Raw genomic sequence first — 25,149 nt, forward strand, 5'->3', positions numbered from 1 at the left:
AAACTGGGGGGGCTCTAGAGTCCACTGGTGAACAGAACTAGGCTGTCAGGACCCTACATAAGGACAACACCGGGTGCCTGGGGGGCTCAGTCGGTTAAGCTTATGACTCTTGATTTCGGCTCAGATCATGACCTTACTGTTCGTGAGTTTGAGCCCCCGTTGGGCTCTAAGCTGACAATGTGGAGCCTGCTTGAGATCCTCTCTCTCTCCCTCCTGCCCGTCCCCTGCTTGTGCATGTGTGTGTTCTCTCTTTCTCAAAATAAATAAAAAACAAAACAAAACAAAAGAAAGAAAACACCTTGTCTGTGACGAAAGGGAAATCCATTTTGCCGTCAACCCACTCAGGCTGTAAGGAGCCCCCCAAGGCCATAGGGGCGGGAGGCTGCAACGGCTCTGCGGACACCAGTCCCAACTCACAGCGCCGGCGAAGACTTTCAGTCACCCCACAACAAAGCACGCAAGTTTATGAAATAACTTCACAAGGTCTGTTTGTGTAACCAATTCACGGAGTCCCGAGGATGCCTGCACACATCCATGGGCTCCAGCCTGCAGGCCGCTGGCTGGGAGAGCAGACGTTAACACCAACATGTCACAGGTGACGGGACGAACTGGGGAAAGCAGGTGCACATCCCGCTCGGGGCTCTTCTGGGGACGAGGCATGCGCAGCTCCCGGGGCCCACGGACGGCGGCCACGCCGGCAGCTCCAGGCAGGTTGCTAGGCAGTGACGCCCACACTCTGTCTCCGCCACTGAATAACAGACCAAAGTCTCTGGGGCTGGGATTCAGAGCACAGTCATTCCAGCAGCAGGAGAGTCACATGCTGTCCAGGGAGCGCAATCATCCCTACCTCAAAATATCTGAGGCATGACACATGCAAGAGACTCAGAAGGAACAAAAGCCACGTGGGCGAATCGGAAGCTTTTCTGTAAAAACCCTGAGCCACGGCACAGGCCCGCTGCACTGTGACTTGTGGACGGGACACGGTTTTATCTGCATGAAAACTAGCCACATGGACCAGCTCACTTCCCGGCCCCAACAATAGACTGCCCTCAATCCTGGGTGAGTCTGGACCTGGCGGGATGATTCCGCATTGCAGAACACGCATGCCAGGGCCTTGTTCCCTGCCCGCACCTCTGGAACTCAGGAGCCCAGATCCACTGCCCGGAAGCCTGAAATCACCCCAGAGAAGTGGGACTTGAGTTCAGTCTTCTAACACACAGGGGGTTCACAGACTTTAATCTGTTAAAAAAAATTATCTTTAATCTAGAAGGCATTTAAAACACTGCATGCATTTACTCCACACCGGTCTTTTCAGAGCTTAGAGCAAAAACGGAAATCCCCTCGTGGACAGGGAAGCCACGGGACTGAGGTCCACACAGCAAAGCTGTAAGCCTAAACCAGGAGCCAAGCAAATACCCACTCCCACAGACGTCCGTGTGGGGCCCCCTGAACGAGCCCCCCGCCTCTAGGCGGTGTCTGTCCACAGGGCACTGCCAAGGTGATGCCCACTGTCCATGTAACGGGGGTGAGCTGTACCGTAGGGGACACCATGATAAAAACATTAATGCCGAAACAAGCAACATGTGCAACACAGAACTGACATCACTAAATGTCAGTGTCAGGAAACCGGGACACCAGGGTGGGAGGTGACCCTGCAAGGCACCCTTCCCAGGACTCCAGGGCCGCGAACACTGCTTCCTGGAGGCCTTCCCATCTGGAAAGCTGCAACCAGGAAATTCCCAAGCAAACCCTTCTATGGCCACAATCTGTTAATGATGGCAGATTCCTCCATGGACAGACAGGCACGTTATCTCCTTCTCCCAGAGACGCTGGTGTTACCTAAACGTTACCAGTGACCATCATTCTGTTCTTCGTTGTTCCAAGAAACAGACAGTTTACTGAGTAATTAGCGGTGATTCTGTTTTCCTTCTCTGACCCAATGCTTCATTCTCCTGGTGTCCAACCGCACGTGTAACAGAAGCCACGAGAGCAAGAGGGTCATAGGACAAAGGTGGAACCAGGGCCCCCCCGCCCCGAAGCAGCATCTCAGGGTCCGAAGTCCACGCGGCACCACACTGACCCATCTTCGAGCCCTCCTGCAAGACGCAGCAATCCCTAGGGTGTCTGGTGGCTCAATCGGTTGAGCATCTGACTTCGGCTCAGGTCACGATCTTACAGCTCATGGGTTCGAGCCAAGTGTAGGGCTCTGTGCTGACAGCTCAGAGCCTGGAACCTGCTTTGGATTCTGCGTCTTCCTCTCTCTCTGCCTCTCCCTCATTCATGCTCTATCTCTCGTTCAAAATAAGTACTTTTAAAAAGCATTAATATTTAATATAAAGATTCATTCCATGTATAAAAAGGCTTACTGAAAGTCCCTGTTCACTGTATTTTATGTGCTCCACAACTCAGGCAGAGGCCAGCAAGGGAGTGAAACTCAGCCAGGCTTTATTTGGATTGGGAGGCCATGGGGGGAGAAGAAAGTCATGAATACTATGCTAAGTCCAAAATCCACAGTCCAAAACACCGTTTAGTAATAAATATTACACAACAGTTGAAGCATTGCCAAAGTTACCAGGACATCCTTGGCTCATCTCACCTCGTCAGGCACACAGCCCAGCAACCCCTCCACGAGGAGCCTGGGGAAGAGAGAAAGGCCTTCCCGAGCTGGTCCGTGCAGAGCCAAGCCTGAAACCCAGGTCCACACACTCGAGGACGTCCTGTGTGGCAACTCGGTACACACCCAGGAGACAGGAACCAGAGCCCTAACTGCTTACGTGGGAAATGCAGAACACACCAGAAATCAAGCCTGGGGAGACTGAACGTGCCCACGTGATGGGGCTTCCCCACAAGCCCACAGGGTGCATACCGGTGGAGACAAGCTCAAAGATGAGGGTCCCATGGGCTTCTGTCTATGCTTGCCAGCCAACATAAAATACAGGCACCAAAGACGATATCAGCCAAAAGCCTGACCATCTACCTGGGTCCTTGGATTCATGGTGAGGCCAAGGAAACAGTGTCTATTAGGTCGGTGTGGAGGCCAGCCCCACGACACACAAGCACGTTAGTAAAAGTGTCACTTACTTGGCTTAGCGTTGGCAACGACCGCCAGGCTCTCAGGTGGGCATACCGGGGGACACCTGTTTTCCCCAGCGCCTGCATTATTGCCGTACTCTATCACTTCTACGTGGCCGAGAGGAACACTCCACTTTAACAGGTACCTTTGGCTGGTAGACATGATCGTGCTGCTGTCCGAGGTGCTGAAAGAGGGTTATTTTATGATTAATTACATGCATAAGTCATGACATTGTTCATCTCTCAGATACTCAAGGAAGTAACATCTGCCGTCATCAAAACATCCTACTTCTGACCTTCTTACAGTTACCACTTGGTTCCAGAACGATGCCTCCCATTAGACGAGAGGGCAGGGACTCCTCACTGTCTAACCCAGGCAAATGGGAGAACAAGGGGCATTCATGTCCCAGAAAGCTCTGTTTCCCGCAAAAGCTTAGAGGGAATGAGCTGGATGATCCCTGATGACTCTTTGAGCAAAGATGCTCGTGAATTCTGGCAAATACTGCTAACGGGAAAGATCTATGTGCAGAGAGATACTCTCTGGTCATTTCATTCCAGTCAAGCTTAAAAGTTCCTGGTACGCTTGCTTGTAGTATAACCATTTTAATAAAATTAAATCATGTCATTATACTCCATGTTTAAAATACTTATTTACTGTGGGGGCACCTGGGTGGCTCAGTCAGTTGAGCACCTGACTTCAGCTCAGATCATGATCTTCGGGTTCAGGGATTTGAGCCCCGCGTCAAGCTCTGTGAGCCTGCAGCCTGGAGCCTGCTTCAAATTCTGTGTTTCCCTCTCTCTCTGTCCCTTCCTTGCTAGTTGTCTGTGTGTCTCTCTCTCAAAAATAAACAGTAAAAAATTTTTTACTTATTGACGATATAGAAATTAAATGAAAAAACAATATCCCATGACCTACATAGCTTTTCTTCTTTGAACATAAAATGAAGGATGCATGCAGAGAAACACATGCATACCCATTCACTCAGGAGGGAATGCTAGTGCAGACACCTGTGTGACCACCACCCATCCAGGCTGTAGGGCTGCCAGCACCCTGAGGCCCTCCTGTGACCAAGAAAGCCTCACCCCTCTGGAAGCAATCAGTGTTCTTACTCCCAGTGATAATCAGTTTGCTTTGAGATTTTTTTTTTCAGTCAATGTAGACAGGAATAACCAAAATGTCAGACAGCATGCTTTACACTGAAGTCCTTGACGTGGTGGAAGTCAACTGGTAGCCAAGCTCCTGGACTCCTCTCCGCTATGAGAGTATGCTTTTCAACTTGCAGTCCACGGGGGAAGGGGGAGGAGGCAGAGCTCAGACACTGGTGAGAAAGCAGAGACTGTGCATTCTATGAATCAGAAGTGATTTATATTTAAAAATGGAGAGGTTCGTGAACTTGACCTCTAATTTCCACTCATCGTGTTTGAATAAAAAAATCTTCACTCCTACAGAAGTTTGGGATCTTGATGTTCTGAGGTTATCAAGGGGCCTCCTGGGGCTGTGTTACTGTCTCATCCAGAGCAAAGGGTCCTCCCTTCACCACCTTCCGGGAGAGTCGGTGACAACAAGTCAATGGGAACTGAACGGTTCCTCTTTACTGACTTAGTAAAAAGGTGTGAAAACCCGGGACCCATGCCACAGCCCAGGGCATTATTCTAAGAAACAGACCTGGTAGTGAGCACAGCTAAATCCATTCTTAAGGATTCATCCATTTCTCATTCACTTTGAGATTTTTAAAATGACATAAAATGTCAAAAGAACCAAACGGCTGCGGATCCTTTGGTGGACCACGCACCTGGGCTGCCCACGCGACGCTGCCTGATGCCACGTGGCGGGAGGCCCTCCCACGGCATTCAGACAAAGGCTGCTTAGGGACAGCAGATGCGCTGGACAAGAAGCACCCACACCTGCACTGTGCTGAGCTGCCTACAGTCACTTCACTGCGTGGCCTCACCTTCCACGCCTGCAGCCCCCGGGGCAGGCGGGGCGTCTGGGGCAGCCTTGCCCAGCGCTGCTGAGGGGAAAGCCGACTGGCTTCACCTGGAGATGGGGGAGGGGGTGCTCCTCGGACAGTTAAGCCTGAGAACCAATCTGCAAACTATATGCCACTAGCTTGCATGTCGTAGGATGGGGAATCAGGAGTAGAAAGGTCTCCCGGGGGAGATGCACTCTGCAAGCCTCTCCGGAGCATCCGGACTCGGCACACACTTTGGGAAGCACGGACGCCACTGGCCACTCCTTCCTACGCACGGGCAAAGGCAGTGACAAAACCACGCCAAGCGTGGCTGTGTCCAGAGGTCAAAGTGTGGGCATGGCAAATTCAATGATAAAGCCTGGGCCGCTGATAGGAATCAAGCAAACAGGATTCTTGACAAAGGAGGTGGTCACTTAAAATTGGTAGATTTTCCAGGGGTGCCTGGGCGGCTCAGTCAGTTAAGTGCCCGACTCTTGTTTTCGGTTCAGGTCATTATCTCATGGTTCTGTAAGTTCAAACCCCACATCAGGCTCTGTGCTGGCAACACGAAGCCTGCTCGGGATGCTCTCTCTCTCTCTCTGGCTTGCTTGCTCGCTCTGCCCCTCCCCCACTCTACTGTCTCTGTCAAAATACAAAATAAATAAACTTAAAAATAAAATAAGATAAAATTGGTATATTTTCTAGGCCTATCTCACAGCTGCCCAAAACAAGCACAGCCGAGGAGGAGCTATAACAAAAGCCATGATTACTGGGCAGCACCATGCCCAGCGCTGAGTTGAGGGTCTGAGGAAGGTCCTGTGCTGGACCCACACGGAGGTCCCAGGGAGTGCTGGCTTCCCCACCGTTTTGAGCACAGGTGTGAGGCTCAGGGAGGTCAGGTGATTCCCAAAGTCCCGGAAGCAGGGGCTGGATTCGGGCTGCGTAGCGTGAGCTCCTAGAGACTCACGTCTGGCCGCCCGTGGGGGGCCCCCTCAGCCGTGTGCTCCTGGCTCCCGCTGGGAGGGGAAGGCCTCGCTGTCCCCCGGCCATTCTCCCTGCTATAAAACACACACGGTGGACGACATCAAGCTGGCAACCGCATCCCAAGTCCCTGAGAGCGAACAGCAAACCCTCTTAAGCCATGTGAGCTGGCTCAGGGCCTTGGCATGTACAACTTTACAAAGTGCCGGAGCATTCAGCTCAAATTACGCCGTTCTACCCTAGCTCCCTTACAGCCCACGTCTACGTGCGACTTCTCAGAGCTCATCAGCCAGCTGTAATGTTCCAGGTGTGGGCAAGCAGGGTTTTTAATGTTCATTTATTTTTCAGAGAGAGATACAGAGAGAGAGAGAGAGAGAGAAAGAGAGAGAGAGAGAAAGAGAAAGCAGAGGAGGGGCAGAGAGAGAGGGAGACAAAGAATCCAAAGCAGCTCCAGGCTCTGAGCTGTCAGCACAAAGCCCGATGTGGGACTTGAACCCACGGACCTCGAGATCATGACCTGAGCTGAAGTCGAACACTCAACCAACTAAGCCACCCGGGCGCCCCAACCATGGGCCCCTTTCACCCTAAGCTTGTTTGGGACCTGGCCCCCTGCAATCACAGGAGAGGGAAAGAAGACGTGCACAGACCAGTGCAGCATGAACGGGAGTGATCCTGAGTCACCAGCTCAGCTGGGACGCACCCCATGCGAGTGTGGACACCCAGTGGCCACGGCGGGCACTCACCGTGCACTGACTGTGGCACACATCAACACATCGCTCAGCATGAAGATCCGGCGCTCCTTGGTCTTAACGATCTCTCCTCTGTCGTTGTAGACGGTTTCGATCATATCGTCAGACCGCACGAGGTACCGGTTCCCGCTGCTGAGAAGCTGAACATGCAAGGTCACACTTGACACGGTCCCCACAATCAAGTTCATCAAAAGAAGAAAAAAGGTGAGCAAAGGTCTTGCAAAATACAGGCATATAAAGTGTCAGCGTTTATACATTTTTCCTCATGGAGAATCCAGATACTTCCAGGCTCAGCTTATGTGTACACTATGAAGAGTTCAGAGAGTCGCTTTTTTTTTTTTTAACGGAATAGTTATACTGAGAGTGTCTGTGGTTTTCCTGAACAGCGAGAGGAGCCTAACCCTGCCCTTGTAAACACTGTGCCCCAGCAAGGAGGGCTCATTTGTGTCCACCCGGCATTCGTCACATTCCTCCCCTTTAGGTGCCATGCCCGCATATCTGCTCTGTCCCTCACATACTGGGGCCATCCACACCTGGCCCCCTCTCTGTTATTTACAACACCATGTCACCGAGAACGTCTGTAAGTGCAAGAGTTACTCGGCAGTCTTCCTTTTCCCAGGATAACATAATTAAGAAAACATCTTTGCATCTTGTGATGCGCCATGTTTTCTTTCATGAGCCAAACATAATACCCTTGGTCCTGTGGAGAGATGTTTTGTTATTAGTAAAATGAGGTAAGTCATATAAAAATCAGACTTATTATAACAACTTGGCCCCAAAGGACATCTGGAATCCTCAGCTCAGATGATACGTAGTGTGTTTGGATTGTAAATCCGCAGTGGCCGAGCTGTTTACCTATTCCTGACGTGCTTACAGGGGTAATGGCGCTGTGTGCACAGGTGCGGAGTCGGTGGTGAGTGGCCCAGCACTGACTGCTTCCTCGTTTGCCCGGGCTTACCCTGTGCCACACAGCTTCGCAAACACTCTGGGACCACAAGTGAGCATGAATCCAAACAATGAAAACTATCATTTAATGTGATTTTTGACTCCTAGAAATTCCTACATTAGAAAATCATAAAAATGCATTCCTTAAAATGTAATATGGTACAATTCTCAGAGTTAAACTACTGAGTGTCACTATCTGGTCAGAAATTACCCCTAATGACAAAAGTGAAAGGTGACGTTAGCAGCGATGCATACGACAGATAATTACTTAACGCAGCTCCCGTCAATAATCCCCTCTTGTGGGCCAGAGCCACAAAAAACTATGGTGTGGCCCCCAAAAAGCCAGTTCACTGTTGCAGGGAAAAGACTTGTGAACATAAAGAGGAAATAGAGCCCTGCCCAGGAACTGTTTCCTGCCATATTTTGTCCCATTTCCATGATAAACACAGCTTAGCGCATGCACAGACGGGTGCAGGTGAGAATGTATGCAACACTTTCTGATTTTATTGCGACCATCTAAAAGGAAATACCACGTTCTGGCAGTAAGATTCAGCTCCAAGAGCTGATGGGACCCTCCATGGGGGTCCTGGACCCGTCTGCAGGTCTAATGACCATGGGAGCCCCTTCCCCAAGGAAATGTGCCATGACCCGCCCCACACTCTCCACCGACTCCCAAGGCAGGGCTCTGGGCCTGGGAGTCACTGCAAAGCGTCCACGAGGTTAGTAGCAAGCGGCTGAAATACAGACGGCTTGTTAGTGCAAAGCAAACCGGAGCCCAGCCCAGTCCAGGCCGCCTTGGTCAACCTTGTTCAGGTATCTCTCGTTTATGGCTTTGGCGACGTGCTTGATTTCACAGCGCTGGTCGGCGTCTCTTTTCCTCTCGTTTAGCTTCTCCGCTAACGTCTCCAGCTCCGTCAGCGCCATCTGAAGGGGCAGCCGGTCGGGGTGTCCTTTGGACGTATTCTTCAGCATGTCCTTGGAGAGAAGACACACGGTGAGAAGGGGACACGTGCTTGCCGCTGTGGGGGCGCCAACGGTGGCACGCGTGAGCTTCCGGCTGACACCCGTGTTGCTTGCCAGCTGGCAGCGCCTCAGCTACTTGGGGGGAATAACACGCGCACGGGGACGAGGATGACAAGCCAGACGACTCACCGTTTGCCTAAACACTGGAATGGCTCCTTTTGCAAAAACAAGCTTATCCAATGGCTTTGCTAATGGAAAAAACCAGTGTTTTCCAATAAAGGGCACTGTAAACACAAGCCCGCCACATCTTAGGAACGCCCGTCCCCCTGCAACGCTCTTCAAGGTTACTGCTGGCCTGTTTCTCTCAACCCGAGTCGGACCGATGGCGCCCAGCCCCCACGCGGGTCCAGCTAGCTTCGACAGGTCTGTTCCCAAATGCCAAGTGGGCAGCGCTGCGAGTGCGCCCCGGCTTCCCCGCACACAGCAGGCTCTTGCTTCACCCTGGGCGCCCCACCCCTGCTGAGGGGCCGGACACCTCTGTCCGCGTCCACAGGGCCACAAAGGGATGAGGATGCACGGCGGGGAGTGACAACATGGCCACCAACAGAATGACGCCACTGCGTCAAACACGGAGGCGGCTTTCAAGAGCGACATCTAAGTGACAGTCACGATTCTGTCACCTTGGTTTCACACAGGGCCCTACTGTTCCCCGGCGTGCTCGCACAGACGGCGCGCTGACCTCTGCTGGAGGCAGCCGTGTGCGGAAGCGCCCCTCTGGGAGCCAGCCGGGCCCTCCGCCGGCCTCCTGATGCCAACGCCCACTTCACCCGCGCTCGAATTCAACGCACCCTCGTCTTCTAAACCTGCTTTTTGTTCTTTATCGGAAAAAACAAAACGCGGCACGACTGATGTAATGCGTCCGGTCTGAACGAACAGCATGTGCTGAGCCATACATCTGACTCCCTGCGAGTCGCATCAAACCCTGGCAAGGACTGTAAACAGGCGCGCGGTGGGTTCTGGCTCCACCGCCACCTGCTGGCTGTGTCGGCCTGCTGTCTGAGTGCCATCAGGACACGCTGCAGGCAGGACCCGCCAGATGCCAGCACGGAACCACGTGAGGGGAGAGGGACGTCTGTTGTCTTCTCCTGTCTCCTGACTCATGTGGGGACAACGCGGGACAGAAGGCGGGAGCGGGATACGTGACAGGATCCAGGAGGACCACGGATCAGAACCCGCGGGCTCAGGAGAGGTGGGGGTCAGCGAGGGGGAGGGCAGGGTGCTGATGGGGCACAGGAAGGCCAGGAGGCATGCCAGTCCCCAGGCCGTCCCTCCCGCACGCTGACAGGAACTCGGGAGGGAGGGAGGGACGGCACTGGCCACTGTCCTCCTGTCCTGGGCACAGAGGGTGGACTGTTTCCCCTCCGACCCTGGACCTGACCTTGACTTGGCAGAAGAGGGTGGATTCCTTTCCGCCCCGGGTAGTCCAGCCCCCTCCTCTGCGCACGGGAACGCTGGCGAGGTCTGGGGCCATGTCTATGCTGGCTCACTGGCTCGGGGCCCCCCACTGCCCCCCACTGTGTTCTCAGGACCCCCCACTGTGTCTTCGGGGTCCCGCCTCCCCTCTCTGCACCCTCACCTGCAGCAGGAGGATGAATTGTGGGAACCGCTGGATCGGCTTCATCATCAGACTGTAGAGTGTGACGCGGTCGGGGCTGCACTCCTGGCACTGCTATGGGGAGAAGGCTCCGTGACGCGCACTGCGGGGCCCCCACGGGGGCTGGGGCTGCCCTCCCACCTGGCACAGACACCTCGGCAAGGCACCGGCCAGCTGCCTGGAGCACATGCCCCGACTTCACTAAGGGTGGCTTCTGACCGCCCCCACCTCCTACACCAGCAAAGGCGAGCCCCTGGCGTTGAAGTCTGAGCCTGCTGTGACTAGATTCCCAACCAACACCTCCTGTTTTGCCATTTGATGCTTTCAGGACCACCTCTGGGGGCGCCGGGGGCTCAGCTGGGTTAGTGTCAGACTCTGTTTCGGCTCAGGTCACAATCTGTTTTGTGAGTTCGAGTCCCGCATCTGTGCTGAGCACAGAGCCTGCTTGGGATTCCCTCTCTCTCTTTCTTTCTCTCTCTCTCCCCCCACCCCGACCCTCCCCCTCCAAGATAAATAAACTTAAAAAAAAAAAAGAGCCACCTCTAATGAATGCCAGGCAGCGTTTTTCTGTTTACGAATTCATTACTCTACTAAGCACTGAGTTTGTTTCTGGGACCCTGCAATCGCCTGAGAAGTGCACTTACGGAAACAGAAGAAAAGAAAATCACAGAATCCCATCTGGAGTCACAGGGACCCTTAATGGTAGCCTGCCGCACGCACCAGGGCGAGACCTCTGTGGTGGCCATGGCCCCTCCCGCGTTCGGGCCCGACCTCCCTACTTAAGGCTCAGCTCTGGGTGTGAGGGTCATGGGGGTGGGGGTGCCCCTGGGTCCGTCCTGTCTGAGCTGCCCCTGCTGAGGGCTGCCTAGTCCCCAGACCCGCCTCCCAGCCTGGGACGGACGCTCCACCAGGCGGGACATCTACAGACCTGGGTGGGCCCTCCAGCTCTCTCCAGCTGAGGACTCAGCCCCCTCCCCCAACACCAGTTCCCGGGCTGACCAGGCCACCAGACAGCGGGGGCGGCAGCTCGCTCCCCTGCTGATGTGTCAGGTACGGTCCCCAAGACAGCTTCAGCCTCCTCCAAGGAAGGAAGTGTTTGAATGGCCTGTGTTTTCTTCCCCGCAGAAGAAATGCCATGGTGTGGAAAGACCACCGGGCCCCAAGGCCCCAGGGCTGGCAGCTGATTTAATCCCTCAGCAAACTGTGACTGGAGAAGGAGGGGAATAATTCAGCCTCGATCAAACTGTGGTTGGCGAGAGTAGTTTCCGTGTCTGCTCACTGCCGGGCAGCCTGAGCTTAGAGAATACGGTTCAAGTAACACGAAGAAACTCTGGCTCCACTGTTAAGATGGGAATTGGAGCCTCGTGCAGGCGAGGTCCGGGCTGGGTGTCAGGGCTGGGTGGCCGTCCAGGCCGGGTGGCAGTCCGGGCTGGGTGGCTGGCCACCGTGAGCGTCTGGCAGGGACCCTGGCTGGCTGTGCACTAAATACCCCGGTCAACGTCCCCAGTGGGAACTCCACGATGTCCAAGGCAGACGTGCCCAGAGAGGGTAGGCCTCTCCGCCCAGCCCCAGAGCCCCATGGGGGCTCATCCTCAGGAGTCGGCTTGTTGCTCTGGCCTGAAGTGGGGTGGGGGGCTCCACCAGATCCAGAATGTTCTTCCATCTGCTGCTCCTGATACCACACTCAAGGACGGGAAGCCAAAGGCCCGCTTACTGGGGATCTGAACTGACTATTCACGTCTATGAATTTACGAGGATGTGCAGCTGAAGGCTGTCTTCAAAAAGCCGTGGCACCGCGGAAACTTCATCTCTGTTTCTAGCACTGACCCAACATTCTGGCGCCAAAATCTTTGTAAGTACCGTTATGCGTTGAGAGGCAACGTTTGGTAAAATTTCACTGTGAAGTATTTTCAGGTGGCACCTGTCATCAGAAGGTGTTAGAGCCTAAACGAAGTGGCAGTGAGTGCTTACCTTTAAAAATTCAAGGAACGCGGGCTTTGTGGCACACGTTTTCTTGAGGATCGCCACGGCCGTGCTGAAGTTATTCACATACTCACTATAGGCGTCCAGCACCATGGACTTGGAAAACTGAAACACCAGAGAAAATTGAGAAATATCAGGAATGCATACAACCCAGACCCTCCCTCTTCTGAGACAGGATAAAAGATTTGAAATCTTGCCTAAAAACCACCTCAGGCAGCGTGAGGTTTCCACAGGACATGCTTCGTTACCACTGTGTGTGATTTTCTCCCCTTCTTTCAGCACACTCACTAGGAACTATTTAAACAGCCGATCTTACTTTGCTCCCCCAGCCCACAGTGCACTTGTAGGCAACCTGGTCCACGTCCCCGGCGGGCTGGTGCCCAGGGGAGAGGAGCTCCTGGCCATGGGCTGTGGGATGATCGCTTCAGACCCCTTCTGTAAGTCCCTGCCCATCCTCACTGCGAGTTTCCCCTGCGGGAAAGACTGTCACACAGGCCCCAGTGTCCTGACAAGCTGGCACCGACTGTCCCCTGGAAACACTCCAGGGGAGGAAGAAAACCAATCCCCTCCTGCCCTTCTGGCTAAGGACAGGGCCACGTCCGTCCGTCCGTCCACTGTCCTGATTTCCTAGAAACACCAGGAGGCAGAGCCACGGGCTTCCCCCCGGTGCTGTTCTGAGATCCTGCCAATTCTCAACATGAACAGCAAAACCCCAGGACCCACAGCGGGTGTCTGGTGTGACCGTCACTTACGGGAAAACGCTTTCACCTAAATTTTACATATATATTTTTTTAAGCTTTCTTTTTCCCTTTTAAAAAAAGTTCTCAAGATAAATATTTTAAAAGACACACAGAGTAAATAAATGTTTATACTAAATGCATAAAATAGCCAGAAAATGCAAGAATAAAGTAAATATCCACCGTTTCTTTTTTGTTTCTCGTAAAGACCCCTGAAAGGGATCCTACACACATCTCAGGAAAAGGTCTTGTTTCCGTGTTCAAGGCATCCTGTCACTTACGTGCTTCCGTAATTTATACACGTCATCAAGGACACACAATCGTGTAGAAAAAGCAAAAGGTCTCTTCCGTGGTTACCACGGCTTTCACGTAAGCGTCTGAGCACCGAGCCCTCGGGCGCTGCGGGCACCTGCCTCCCCGACCTGCCTCCCCGCAGCTCGAGGCCCCGTTCTCCCGCCCACACTCTCCAGGTCTGGAGCCCACTTCCTAACGCACGACACGTACAGGCGCAAAGGGACCGAAGAGAAAAGCGCCGGATGCAGATCCGAGGCTGGCGGTTTAGGCAGCGCACTGCTCCCCCTCCCAGGAGAGGCTCATGCGCCCCGCGTCCCCACATCCCGTGTCAGCGGAGGCCCGGCCGCGGCGTCTGCACAACCGACCCCAGGTCACAGAGGACAATCTTCAGGGAAACCTGCCAGCGCTTTCCCCAGGGCGTTTCCCAACCCCAGACAGGGCCAGGGCACAGGCGAGACGCAGCTGTCGGGGGGGCTGAGCGGGACGCTGTCAGCAGAGCCACAGGAAGCACGTCCAGTGGCCTGCTGGCGCTCAGTATGCAGCTTGCGGCATTCCAGACGGACCGCCCCCAGCGCCCTTGGCCTTCCTGACCCTTCCCCGTCCCGTGTGCTGGGCAGAGCACGCGGACCTCACTGTGGCCCTGCGGGCACCCGGCTCCCTGCCGACCCCGACGTCTGGCGTGACACATCTGCGTTCGGTGGGAAGGAACGCGGCTCGGGAGCCCAGGACAGCGTGGCGCGGTCGGGCGCCCCAGGAATTACCGAAGCCACGAAGACGTCGCCGATGGTCTCCACGGAGTCCCACTCGGCCACACGGCTGGCCAGCGCGATCTGGAACATGGCGTGGCACTGCAGCAGCTCCTTGACCCGGTAGAACACCACCTTCAGCTTCCTCTCGCTCAGGACCTTGGGCTCCATCTCCGACAGCGGCTTCTCGTACTGCTAACAAGACACGGGAAGGCGGCGTGCCTGAGAATACGGACATTCGCTCACGGCAGTTACAGTGCACGACAAATCACGGGATTGCCTGCCAACATGTGGACACGGTACTCACAATCTCCTGAGAACTCTGCAAAAGTGATTATGTCGCGGTTCATATTTACCCACAAGCACACACACACACTTGCAAGACAGGGGTAAAGCCCGTGTCTACTGTGTAACACGCGGCGTTGCAGTACCTCCAAAATCCTCTTTAGAGCATCCACATAGTTCTTCTCACTGTCCACAACGGAACCCAGAATGTATCTTCGTACCACCTGTGGGCGATTTGAAAATACAACGGTAGCAAACTGCAGCAGAAAACGAACAGAGGAAGTTTGCTTCTTGTTGATTAAAGATGCTGCTAGTTCTGTTTTCTGTCTTCAAAACAGTAGGTGAATGAAACTTCCAAAGGCCTTTAAATACTTCAAATATGTGTTAACTAACATTACAGGACAAAACATACTTGTCCCATTGTTACAATTATGAAATGTTTTATTGTTTAAAAAATTTTTTAATGTTTATTTATTTTTTTTTAATTTTTTTTAATGTTTTATTTATTTCTAGGAGAGAGAGAGAGAGAGAGACAGCATGAGCAGGGGAGGGTCAGAGAGAGAGGGAGGTCACAGACTGAAACAGGCTCCAGGCTCTGAGCTGGCAGTCGGCACAGAGCCCGATGCGGGGCTCGAACCCACGAACCGCGAGATCATGACCTGAGCGAAAGTCGGACGCTTAACCGACTAAGCCACCCAGGCGCCCCTCTAATGTTTATTTTTGAAAGAGAGAGAGGGAGAGAGAGAGAGAGAGAGAGAGAGCGAACGCACAAGCAGGGGAGGGGCAGAGAGAGAGGGAGACACAGAATCTGAAACAGGCTCCAGGCCCTGAGCTGTCAGCACAGAGCCCGACGTGGGGCTCAAATCCACGAACTAGGAGATCATGACCTGAGCCGAAGTTGGACGCTCAACCAACCGAGCCACCCAGGAGCCCCCAATAATGAAATATTTTAAACCACAAATTATAAACAATAAATACTGCAGGACACGTGAAATTGCAGTGGTAACGACAAACGCATTCACCTATGCAACAATTCTAAGCTAAATGAATGGTGCTTCGTGTGCCCTATGCCGGCTTACGTGTTACTTCCCGTATAAATTAAGTAGAAGAAAACCAATTCCAGTCTTGACTCAAAGAATGCGATTACCAACATTTATCTAATAAAATTATTATTCTGAAGTCGTAGAAGAAAAAGCTCTTGAAAGATAAAAGAGATTTTTCTTTCTTTTGGGTAAGAGATTTTGACCAGGCAAAGACACACCTACGAGGCTTAGAGCACAGTGAGTGAAGTGACCCTCCACGGTCCTGGACAAGCCACCTCACAGGGACATCACTGTTGTCACTACCCAGGGCCATACACAGACAAACGTCAGGCTGCATGATTCCTGGTAAGGGCCAATGTCGACGCCTGGCACCCGCATCAAGCCTCAACAAATTATTTTTGCCAGTAAATGGAAAAGAGAGCACCAAATTTCAGGATGGCTGCCCCTCGACCACACACACCCGGAACAGCCCGGGGACCCAGAGCAGGGAGTCAGCGCTCACCACAGGAGCCACACCGCCACCCAGTGGGTGCACAGGGCACCTGCCACAGGGGAAAGTCCTCAGTCCAGAACATTCCAGGGCCACCGAGTCGTCCAAAACATGAATGGAGAGCGGCGGGCAGCGGGCACAGGGCGCATGGGGCCACGGCAGAAAGGGCCCCACTGCACCCCACGGGGATCACGGCCACGTTGCCCGGGGAGCCCCACACAGTGGAGGATTTACGGCCAATCTGACTGACCTAGACTTGGAGGATTGTGGGTTTGGGGATCAGAGATGTGGCTGAGATGTCGGGCCCTACCCGCCCACAGCAGCTGCCGTCCCCGCCTCGCCGGGGCCACAGCGCCCTCCCAGAGGGACGTGCGGGGGTTTCCTGAGGTCCAGAGCGCCGGGGGGGCGGGGGGGACAGATGCCAGTGGTGGCTACAGAGCATCTCTGTCACTAGGTCGAGTGCTCTTTTGCTCCCGACAGGCTCACACATCAGCCTCCCCCGCGACACGTTTCCTCATCCCGCAGCCCTGCTGCTGGGCTCCCCTTCATCTCAAAGCTTCACCTGGAAGCCCGAGGCTTCCGGGTCTGGACGACGGTGACGAACAGCCCCGAGGCCCCCTCCCAGCTCAGCTCCCTTTCCTCAGACTTTGACCTTACCACCTGCACCGGCTGCGCACGCCCCTCCGCCTCCGTTCTGCACGCCCATACGTGTCCACTTGCCTGTGCCCACGACGTGAGTCACGCTGTGCACACACACAACGCCCCCGAGAGCCCCTCCCTGACCTCACACTGCCCTGAGGCCCATTTCCCGTTACCCAAAGATAATCCAGTGGACACCACCGAATTTCTCTTCCCTCTGCTACCCATTTCCAGACACTGAGAAACTCCTTTATGCTGCAATATTTGCATTAGTTGCCGGAAATGTGTTTCAGGTGTCCGGGATGCTCCGCACAGTTTACTGAAACACACACAGTGTCCCTCAGTAAAAGTGGTGCAGATGGCGTCCACACACAGGGCAGTTCCATACACTTCTCACGCTTACTCAGGGCGGGTACTCGAAATACTCGGGAACTAGAGAGCCCGTGTCCAGGCTGCGGCTGCTGACGGGGCGGGCAGCCGTGCCGGAGGAGACGGGCCCGGGACGCGAATGGCGGGCGGCCACCAGCCACCGCGCATCTGGGTGTGTGGACGGCTAGCACGGCGGTGCCCGCAAACAGCCCCCAGCCTACCTGCTGCTGAGACAGGCCCTCGGGCATCGGCGTGAGCACCGCTTCGGGGTGCTTGCAGTCCACGTCGATAAACAAACTCTGCTCTTCTTCCAGACAAGACCTGTGATCTTAAAAAAGTCACAATGCTCTTATTTGACACTGAAACGATATATTCACAACACCACAGCTGGTAAAACAGCCCGTCGAATCTCGGCTTTGGGCAGCCGCCTCCATTTTCTGTGTTTACTTCCTGCCCGGCAACGACTACATTACAATTTTAACAAGCCCAAGACAATGTCCTCTCCACTGGAGGAACACGGTGCCCATCAGTATCTGAAATTTTCAGTACTTGGAAGTTTAACTTCAAAAGGCAGAGAGATGTCATTTGAATACCCAGATGGTGAAGCAGAAATAAGTACTACAATTTCTTAACCTATAAAATATGACATTCAGAATCAAATAAGGGCTGCTAAAACCTGCCAAGAACCCACACTCGGTAATCGACAAAAGCTAAGTGGAGACTCTATTTCTTGACCTTCTGTTTCCCTTTCTCCCTGGAAAAACACATTTTCCATCAAATCAGAACATTCAGACCAAAACTAAATTTATTTTTTAAAACTTAGCTGTAGCTAAATAAAGTATCTGGGGCACCTGGGTGGCTGAGTCGGTTAAGCATGCAACTTTGGCTCAGGTCATGATCTCATGGTTTGTGGGTTCAAGCCCCGCATCAGGCTCTGTGCTGACATCTCAGAGCCTGGAGCCTGCTTTGGATTCTGTGTCTCCCTCTCTCTCTCTGCCCCATCCCCACTCAAGCTCTGTCTCTCTCTGTCTCGAAAACAAACATTAAAAAAATAAAAAATGTATATATCAAGAAAAAAAGAGCCCACAAAAATGGCTGGAAAACAGAATAGCAAAGGAATTCTCAGGTAACAGGTCCCCAGAGATTAATGAATTTAAATATCCAAAATCCTGGCTGCGTAGAAACATTTCCAAAGAGCTTTTAAAAACCTCCCAATGTCCACACGCCTATGAGAATGGCCAAAATCCAGAGCACTGACCCTGCCAAGTGCGCCAAGTACGCCAAGTGCTGGAGAAAATGCGGAGCAGCAGGTACTCTCACGGCTGGTGGTCGTGGCCAAAGGTGCCACCGTGGAAGACGGTGCCATGGTTTCTTAGAAAACGAAACCTGCTCTTTGCCCACAATCCCGCAACGACACTCTTTGACATACACAAGGAGCTGACAGCCTACGTCCACGATAGCCTGCAACGGATGTTTCTAGCACTCTAATCCTAACTGCCCAGCCTTGGAGGCCACCAAGGTGCCCATCGGAAGGTGAAAGATAACTAAGACAGCACATCCAGACAGCGCAAAATTATTCAGCACTTAGAAGAAAGGAGCCCCCAAGGCACGAACAGACATGGAGGAAGCTTCAACATGTTACTAAGTGAGGAGTCCACACCTGTGCAACTCTAAGCCTGCCTTTCTGGGGAGGACAGGCAGTGAAGCTCCTCTGTGTGACGGGGGATCCCCGTTGTTGGACTTTCATCCAAACCCACCGAACGGACCACATCAAGACGTGCACTGTGGCCCCGGTGCTGACGACGTGCCCGGGCGGCTGCGTCCGCTCTAAGGAATGCACTGACAGCGGCACGGGCTGTGTGATGATGGGGGTGGGGTGAGGGCGGGGCGTAGCTCATGCTCGGTTTTGCTGCGGATCTAAAATCAATCAACGATAAAGTCTGACGAAGAAACAGACACAGAGCCTTCTGGTGTCCAGTCCCTCCCTCGAGTTTTACTGATGGGTCCCAGGGGTGCTGGGCCTGGGACCTGGTGTGTCTCAGGGGACCCCACGTTGTGAACATCCACGTCGAGGAGCCGCAATTCAGTGCCATCTTCCCATTTCACAGCTTAGGACATGATGTGCCTGATGACCTGCTGTGCCCCCAGGGGACCCGCGGACCTCCTCCCTGCCTGGCTCAGGGCTTCAAGCCCGTCCTAAAGGCTGGGTCACTGGCCCGCAGATCCTGGTTCGGGGCCTCAGCTAGGGCCAGAGTCGGCATTTCTGACCAGCGCCTGGCACCCAGGGCCCCAAATCCCAGGCACCTCTCAGACCCTGCCTGTACATGCCCCCACCCCCCCACTCCAGTGAAGATGTTCTTCCTCGGGGCACCTGGCACGCCACCAGCACCTCATCGGGGCCGTCTCCTTCCCAAGTGACGCTCTGGGGCTCCTGACCACCTCTCCTCCGTCTGAAGCCGCCAAAGACGTCATCGGCACCACAACGCGTTGAAAAGTCTAGTTTTGAGTTCAGGTACATACAGGCTTCCGAGGCTGCCCTGGCGGAAGCATGGCCTCACCATCGTCTCCAGGCACGGAGACCAGCAGATGCTGGGCTGAGTGCCAGTTTGCCTTGGGGAGCGTTTGTGCAAGCAACAGTCATGTTTTTACAAGAACAGGTCAGAGCTCCCTGGGAGACTGCGCTCTCGTCCACACTGCACGTAACTAGCCAGCCTGTGAGGACACAGCGGCGTGTAGACGTTTTCTCCAACGTCCAAGAATCCTCGGCCCACAGCTCAGTGTCAGCACGGAACACGGCAGACACAGCCCATCTTTCCGACAGATGGACAGCACCGGCTACACCCCACTTGGTGACAGTCTCAGAAATCCTGAAACTTCTGGAATCATCTCAGAGCTTCCCTCACCAGCAAGCGTTCCTAAAATCCCTGCTCAGAACAAGACCTTCTCGGCTTGTGTCTTGGTGGGAAACACACGTGCGTATGAGAACTAACGCACCGCACACGAGGCCTCCTGTTACTGCGCCTTGTTAAGGACGGACTTGCTGAGAAGCCCCACTGACTGACGATGTCCCAGGACACCCAAGGGGATGTCAGAAGGGAGAGCAGACTGAAGCCCCCAGGGCAGTGTGCGGGGTGGGGGGGGACGGGGGCTCACTACGGGCCTGCGTGCTGAGAGGAAACAGCAGAAAGAGAAGTGATGTCTACTACCTCCGCGAATCCTCACTTTCTGCTGCGCGCGTGCGCGCGTGTGTGTCCGAGCTACTGCACAAGGCCGAGCACGCCCTGAGCTGAGTGTGCACCCTTCCCCACACTTGGGAGGGAGACCCGGGTGGCCAGGCTAAGTCAGAGCCCAGTGACGAGCACATGCTGAGGGTGTGCGACATGCCTGTACTGTGCTCCCACCACAACGTGCTGTGTCGTGGGGGGGCCACCAACCTGGGGCCATGAAGGACTTGGTCCTGATGAGTGAGCGGCCCCTCCTCACGGCGGCCTTGGTCTTCTCCAGCCCGTCTTTAGTGCCCTCCTTTGCAGCCTTCATGAGTTTCTGCATCTGTAAAAAAGGGAGAAACGTGAGAGGCAGACAGTCGGTAAAAACCCACTCACTGTTTTTATTTTATTTTAAAAGAACACTGTCAAGTAACTTGGTCCTAAAACGTCACCCGAAGCTGGCTTTTTGGTGTGGGAGCACTTACTTGCTTGGTGTGCGCATGTGTTTAACTTGGGCCACATTTTGTTTGTTTAGAAGAAAAAAACAAGGAAGGAAAGCAAACGTAAAGCCAGCCCTTCCCTGACCTGGTTTCCTGCTGTGTGAACGGCAGCCTCCACTTGTCTTATGATCTCTTACAAACACGGAGGCTCGCGGACATGAGAGGGAGAGCAGGTAAAGCACACACGTGTTAGGCGGCCGGGCCAAGGTCACTGGCAAACACAGGAAACCGGGAAACGCGGAGCCCCCCACTGCCTTCCTGAGTCCCCGGGAGGCCAGGCCAGAGGCTGGGACAGACCGAAGGACAGCCCACGTGGGGAGGCCGACGGGCGGGAGTCAGAAACACCACCGCACACCGCAGCGCCGTGCGGGGATTCTGGTCACCCGCCCCCAGTCCTGCGGGCGCTCCCAGGGGCCATCAGTGCCCAGGGTGGCACGGACCCACTCTGGCACACCCCTTATGCTGGAATATTCTAAGATCTGAGGTGTGGGCCATCGGGCTCCACGTGACTAGAGAAAGCCCAAATAGCCTCCTCCAGACAAACCAGGATCCCGCCGAGGGGGCGTCCACACGGCCTGCCGCCCTGGTCCTCCCGCACCTCCCTCCTCGGCCACCGTCCCTGCCAGCGCGCCTCAGGACTGGGTCGTCAGGGCCACCGCCAGGCCGAGCCTCGTGCACAGTGCTGCCCGGTCACAGCTGAGGGCGAGGGCTGTCCGCTCGGCACCGCGTCCCTGGGGGAGCACTGCTGTCACACGCGCACTGTGGCTGCGCGTCCTCCATCTCCCTGCTGCTCGGCCACGTGAGCCCAAACCGCGTCCACGCTGCCCAGCCAGCGCCCCGCTCCAGCCCCGCGGGCCACGGCCACTGCGGTCTCCCGGGAGGAAGGCCCCCAGGATCGTCTGACTTCCACGTCCCTTCCTGCCCGTTCTGGGGATGTGCCCCCCACCACACTCACCCTCTCCCCGCCGGCCTTGTGGCCTCCACCCTGCCCCACGCGCCCAGTGCCCGTCGGCCCGCGAGGCGCCTCTGCTTTGTCTCCTGACCCACATGGCCTTTCCAGATCCCCCCCTTTCTTACCCCACACGAGAGCCATAAGCCCCGGTCTTCAGCCCGGCCACGGTCAGGGTCCCTGTCCTCGAGCAGCGATAAAGACTCAGGTTCCGGGGAGCTGAGATGCCCATCCCAGGTCACACGGCAGCCAGGAAACAGAGCCCGGGCTCCTGACCCTTCCGAATGTCCGCTTCTCACTGGGGGAGGGGGGTCCGCTTGGCCCAGCCCTCACTCACTCACCCACCTTACTGCCCGGCCCTCACCCACCCACCCCTACCTTACTGCCCGGCCCTCACCCACCAACCCCTACCTTACTGCCCGACCCTCACCCACCCACCCACCTTACTGCCCGGCCCTCACCCACTCACCCCTACCTTACTGCCCGGCCCTCACCCACCCACCCCTACCTTACTGCCTGGCCCTAACTCACTCACCCACCTTACTGCCTGGCCCTCACCCACCAACCCACCTTACTGCCAGCCCTCACCCACTCACCCCTATCTTACTGCCGGCCCTCACCCACTCACCCCACCTTACTGCCCGGCCCTCACCCACCCACCCACCTTACTGCTCACTGTCCCCCCAACGCGTGCTGTTCGCCCTGCCACACCCTACTGTCTGCCCTTGTTTCCAGATTCCTCCACCGAGCTGGCCTCCTTCACGCTGCCTTCACGGCCACTGACTGAGCTCGGGGCTCCCCAGAAGACCCCACCAGGCCCCAGACGCTCCCTCGTGGGAACCCACCAGAGGCTCCACGGAAAGAAGTGATTCCCAGCATTTTGCTCCTACTTTGGGGAGCCCAGGGCTCCAGAACACTCTGGAATTAAGCGGGTGACTGTAACAGAGAACACTTGCTTCTAAGGAAACATGTATTTTCAGTTAGACGCCATTCAACACACAAGCAAGTCACGACAGCAGAACAGGGGCTACAGGGAGTGAAGACTGCTTGGCGGCACCCTTTTAAACCTCGCTGCTGAGAACTGACGGCCACCACGTTCGAAGCTGGTGGTTCTCCGGCCTCCTGGTCTCCAGAGCCCTCCGTACCCATAAAAACGCCCAGGGTCCCAGCGAGGTCTGTTTATCTGGCTTTCACTGATCTACATTCACTGGGTGAAGAGTGAAAATTGACCAAAACATATCAAACTTTTAGGAATATTCATTTAAAAAAAATAATAAACCCGTTCTGTGTCATCTAAGTGCATTTGTGAAAAATCACCGTGTTTTTCCAAACCACAAAATAGGTGGTGCTGTGCGGCACGGCTGGACAGGTCTCTGGCTGTGGCATCGCACACACGGTGGGGCCTCCGGGGACCTCCCACCCATGTGTGCGAGCACGAGAGAGAAGGCAGCAAACAGTGTCTTAGAATTAAGGGACCCGCTCTGTGGGCCTCGGTGACCCGTGGGAGCCCATGACCACACTCTGAGAATAGTGTTCACACAGAAAGGGCCAAACTTCGTTTCCTTGGCACTTCTGCTCACAGCACAGTCTGCTCTGAATGAGCAGCGTCCGTGCGGCGGGTGGAGAGGTGAGCCACACTACCTTCGGCTCCTGTCTCTGCTTTAGCGGCTGAGACTCTGTGGCTGCCACCGCGCTTGCCTTCAAAGCTCTCATCTTTTTCTCATAGTGCTCCTTGAAACAGGCTAGGTCATGGGAAAGCTACAGCATAAAGAGACACAATTTTCACAAGAACGCTCCTTCTGTCCTTTGAGACGATCGTACGTTGCGAGGCCTGGGCAGCGGCATCTGGGGGACCCCACGTGCCACAGGGAGCCCCAGCTCTGGCCCACCGACTCCTGGGAGATAAAAATGAGGAAGTCAAACATGTGGGGCAAGGAGGCGGCTTCACCAGAGCCAGACTGGAGACTTTTCTGCGCCGGCCCAGAGCAGGCCCGTGCACAAAGGGTTGCGGGACGCCATTCACATGCACGGGGACAATGCTAACATGATCAGACGGGTAAGTAAAATGCGTGTGAAATTATTCCTTGTGTCAGCACCGAGGCAGGAGACACTGTGGTTCACAACTGCACTACATGGTGTCAGAATCTGCAAATGGGCGCACAGATTTTTTAAGTCCCCAAACTGACGGGGAAGGTGTGAAATCTCCTAAGACACTGTCCATGTGACTGCACACGCCTCGGACGTGGAAACCCAGCCCTCAGGCTTCTCCAGAGAGCCTCCCACGTCAACCCACGCGAAGACATGGTGAGCAACACCTTGAGCAAATGCGGATGAGAGAACGGGCTCTTCTCCAGTCGACTTCATGACTCAAGGTGCTCAACAGACCGTTGTAAACACAGGACTTAAAGGAGACCGCTCAGTCCTTCCCCGGCCCCTCCATCACGCTGGCCATGCTCCCAGCAGCCCCAGGGTGTGGCCAAGCCAGGGCAAGTGCGGTGGGAAGACCCCACCTGATCATCCCGCACCCGCCAGCCACACTGTGGCGGTTCACCTGCTGCCAGCAGCCTCTCATGTGGCGCTCTGAGGGCCCGCCTGGGAACTGGGGTCCATTCTGAGGGTGAGGAAAGCACTGTTTGTTCGGTAAGCCAGTGAGTGGCTCATCAGCAGAACCTGACACCGTACCCGCCCACTGAAGGGCACTGGAGTGTTTTACCACTCTTCCTGGGCACCTGTGTTCAACTCTCCAGTCCCAAGCCCAGAGTGTTGGGTGCACAGAGTGAAGCCTGACCATGCTGGCAAGTGTCCACTGTGCCGACTCAGCTGGCAGAGGGGGTCTAACGGACGGCCGTAAGGATGGGAGGTGCTTGGGCCACCTTCCCAAAGCAGGAGGCTCACAGAGTACGGGAACGAGGACCGGTAGCCACCCGTCAGCCCGAGGTTCGTGGAGGCTTCAGCCAAGAACCCAGCCGTCGGCATACCGGGCGGGCCACAGCATCCATCCACACGGTCACGGTGGCGAGGCAGTAACTACAGCCCGGTCTGCACCAACACAGCCTCTGTGGGCCTGTGGCCTGACGCTCGGCCTCACACAGAAAGCACGTGAAGTCTGCAGACTCGTGTGCAAACGTCAGAACACATCAGCCCTTTCACTGGCAGCCAGAGCCCACGGCCAAGGGCACCGGCACAGCCGCTCAACACTGAAAACCAGAAGCTCGTTAAGATGAGGTACAACCTCAGACAAAAGCACTTGTAGGCCCTATGTCTGACAGCCACCCAATTCTGGAATTCGTGGTCCTGATCTGTGACATGCCACTTCCGGCCTTCACCTCCAGAGACCCTTCCCGCCCCCATTCCACTCAGGACAGTGAACGTGGGGCAGTTTAGCAGCTCTGGCCCTCAACATCATCTTGTGACAGATTCTGTCTTTAGATCTTCCTTCCTGTGTAGAAAATGTGGAAGTTCAGAATACCCCTTGAAGGAAAGCAGGCTTGTGCCATGTCTCAGAGACCTGACTCGGTGCAGTATGCACAGACAGCGTGCCGTCTACACAATGCCATGAAAGAGGGAGCAGCCACGCAGGCCCCTGTGAGTG

At 54.9% G+C, this 25,149-nt stretch overlaps 1 protein-coding gene across 1 annotated transcript in view; it reads right to left on the minus strand.

Annotated features, from left to right (window-relative positions):
- LOC120225279 (rho guanine nucleotide exchange factor 10-like) overlaps window positions 1-25,149 on the minus strand; it is a gene marked incomplete at its 3' end in the record, with an annotated part of 83,659 nt that overhangs the window by 21,083 nt on the left and 37,427 nt on the right. Inside the window, exons 9-17 of the mRNA XM_039223523.1 lie at window positions 20,337-20,451; window positions 17,124-17,230; window positions 14,508-14,585; window positions 14,092-14,271; window positions 12,288-12,404; window positions 10,299-10,391; window positions 8,504-8,674; window positions 6,749-6,894; window positions 3,082-3,257 (exon numbers count right to left, since the gene is read on the minus strand). Of these exons, the coding sequence (XP_039079454.1) occupies window positions 3,082-3,257; window positions 6,749-6,894; window positions 8,504-8,674; window positions 10,299-10,391; window positions 12,288-12,404; window positions 14,092-14,271; window positions 14,508-14,585; window positions 17,124-17,230; window positions 20,337-20,451 (1,183 nt within the window). The remainder of the gene's footprint in view (window positions 1-3,081; window positions 3,258-6,748; window positions 6,895-8,503; window positions 8,675-10,298; window positions 10,392-12,287; window positions 12,405-14,091; window positions 14,272-14,507; window positions 14,586-17,123; window positions 17,231-20,336; window positions 20,452-25,149) is intronic.

This window comes from Hyaena hyaena, unplaced genomic scaffold, assembly GCF_003009895.1.
Source record: "Hyaena hyaena isolate Hyena2069 unplaced genomic scaffold, ASM300989v1 scaffold_1354, whole genome shotgun sequence".
Lineage (NCBI taxonomy): Eukaryota > Metazoa > Chordata > Mammalia > Carnivora > Hyaenidae > Hyaena > Hyaena hyaena.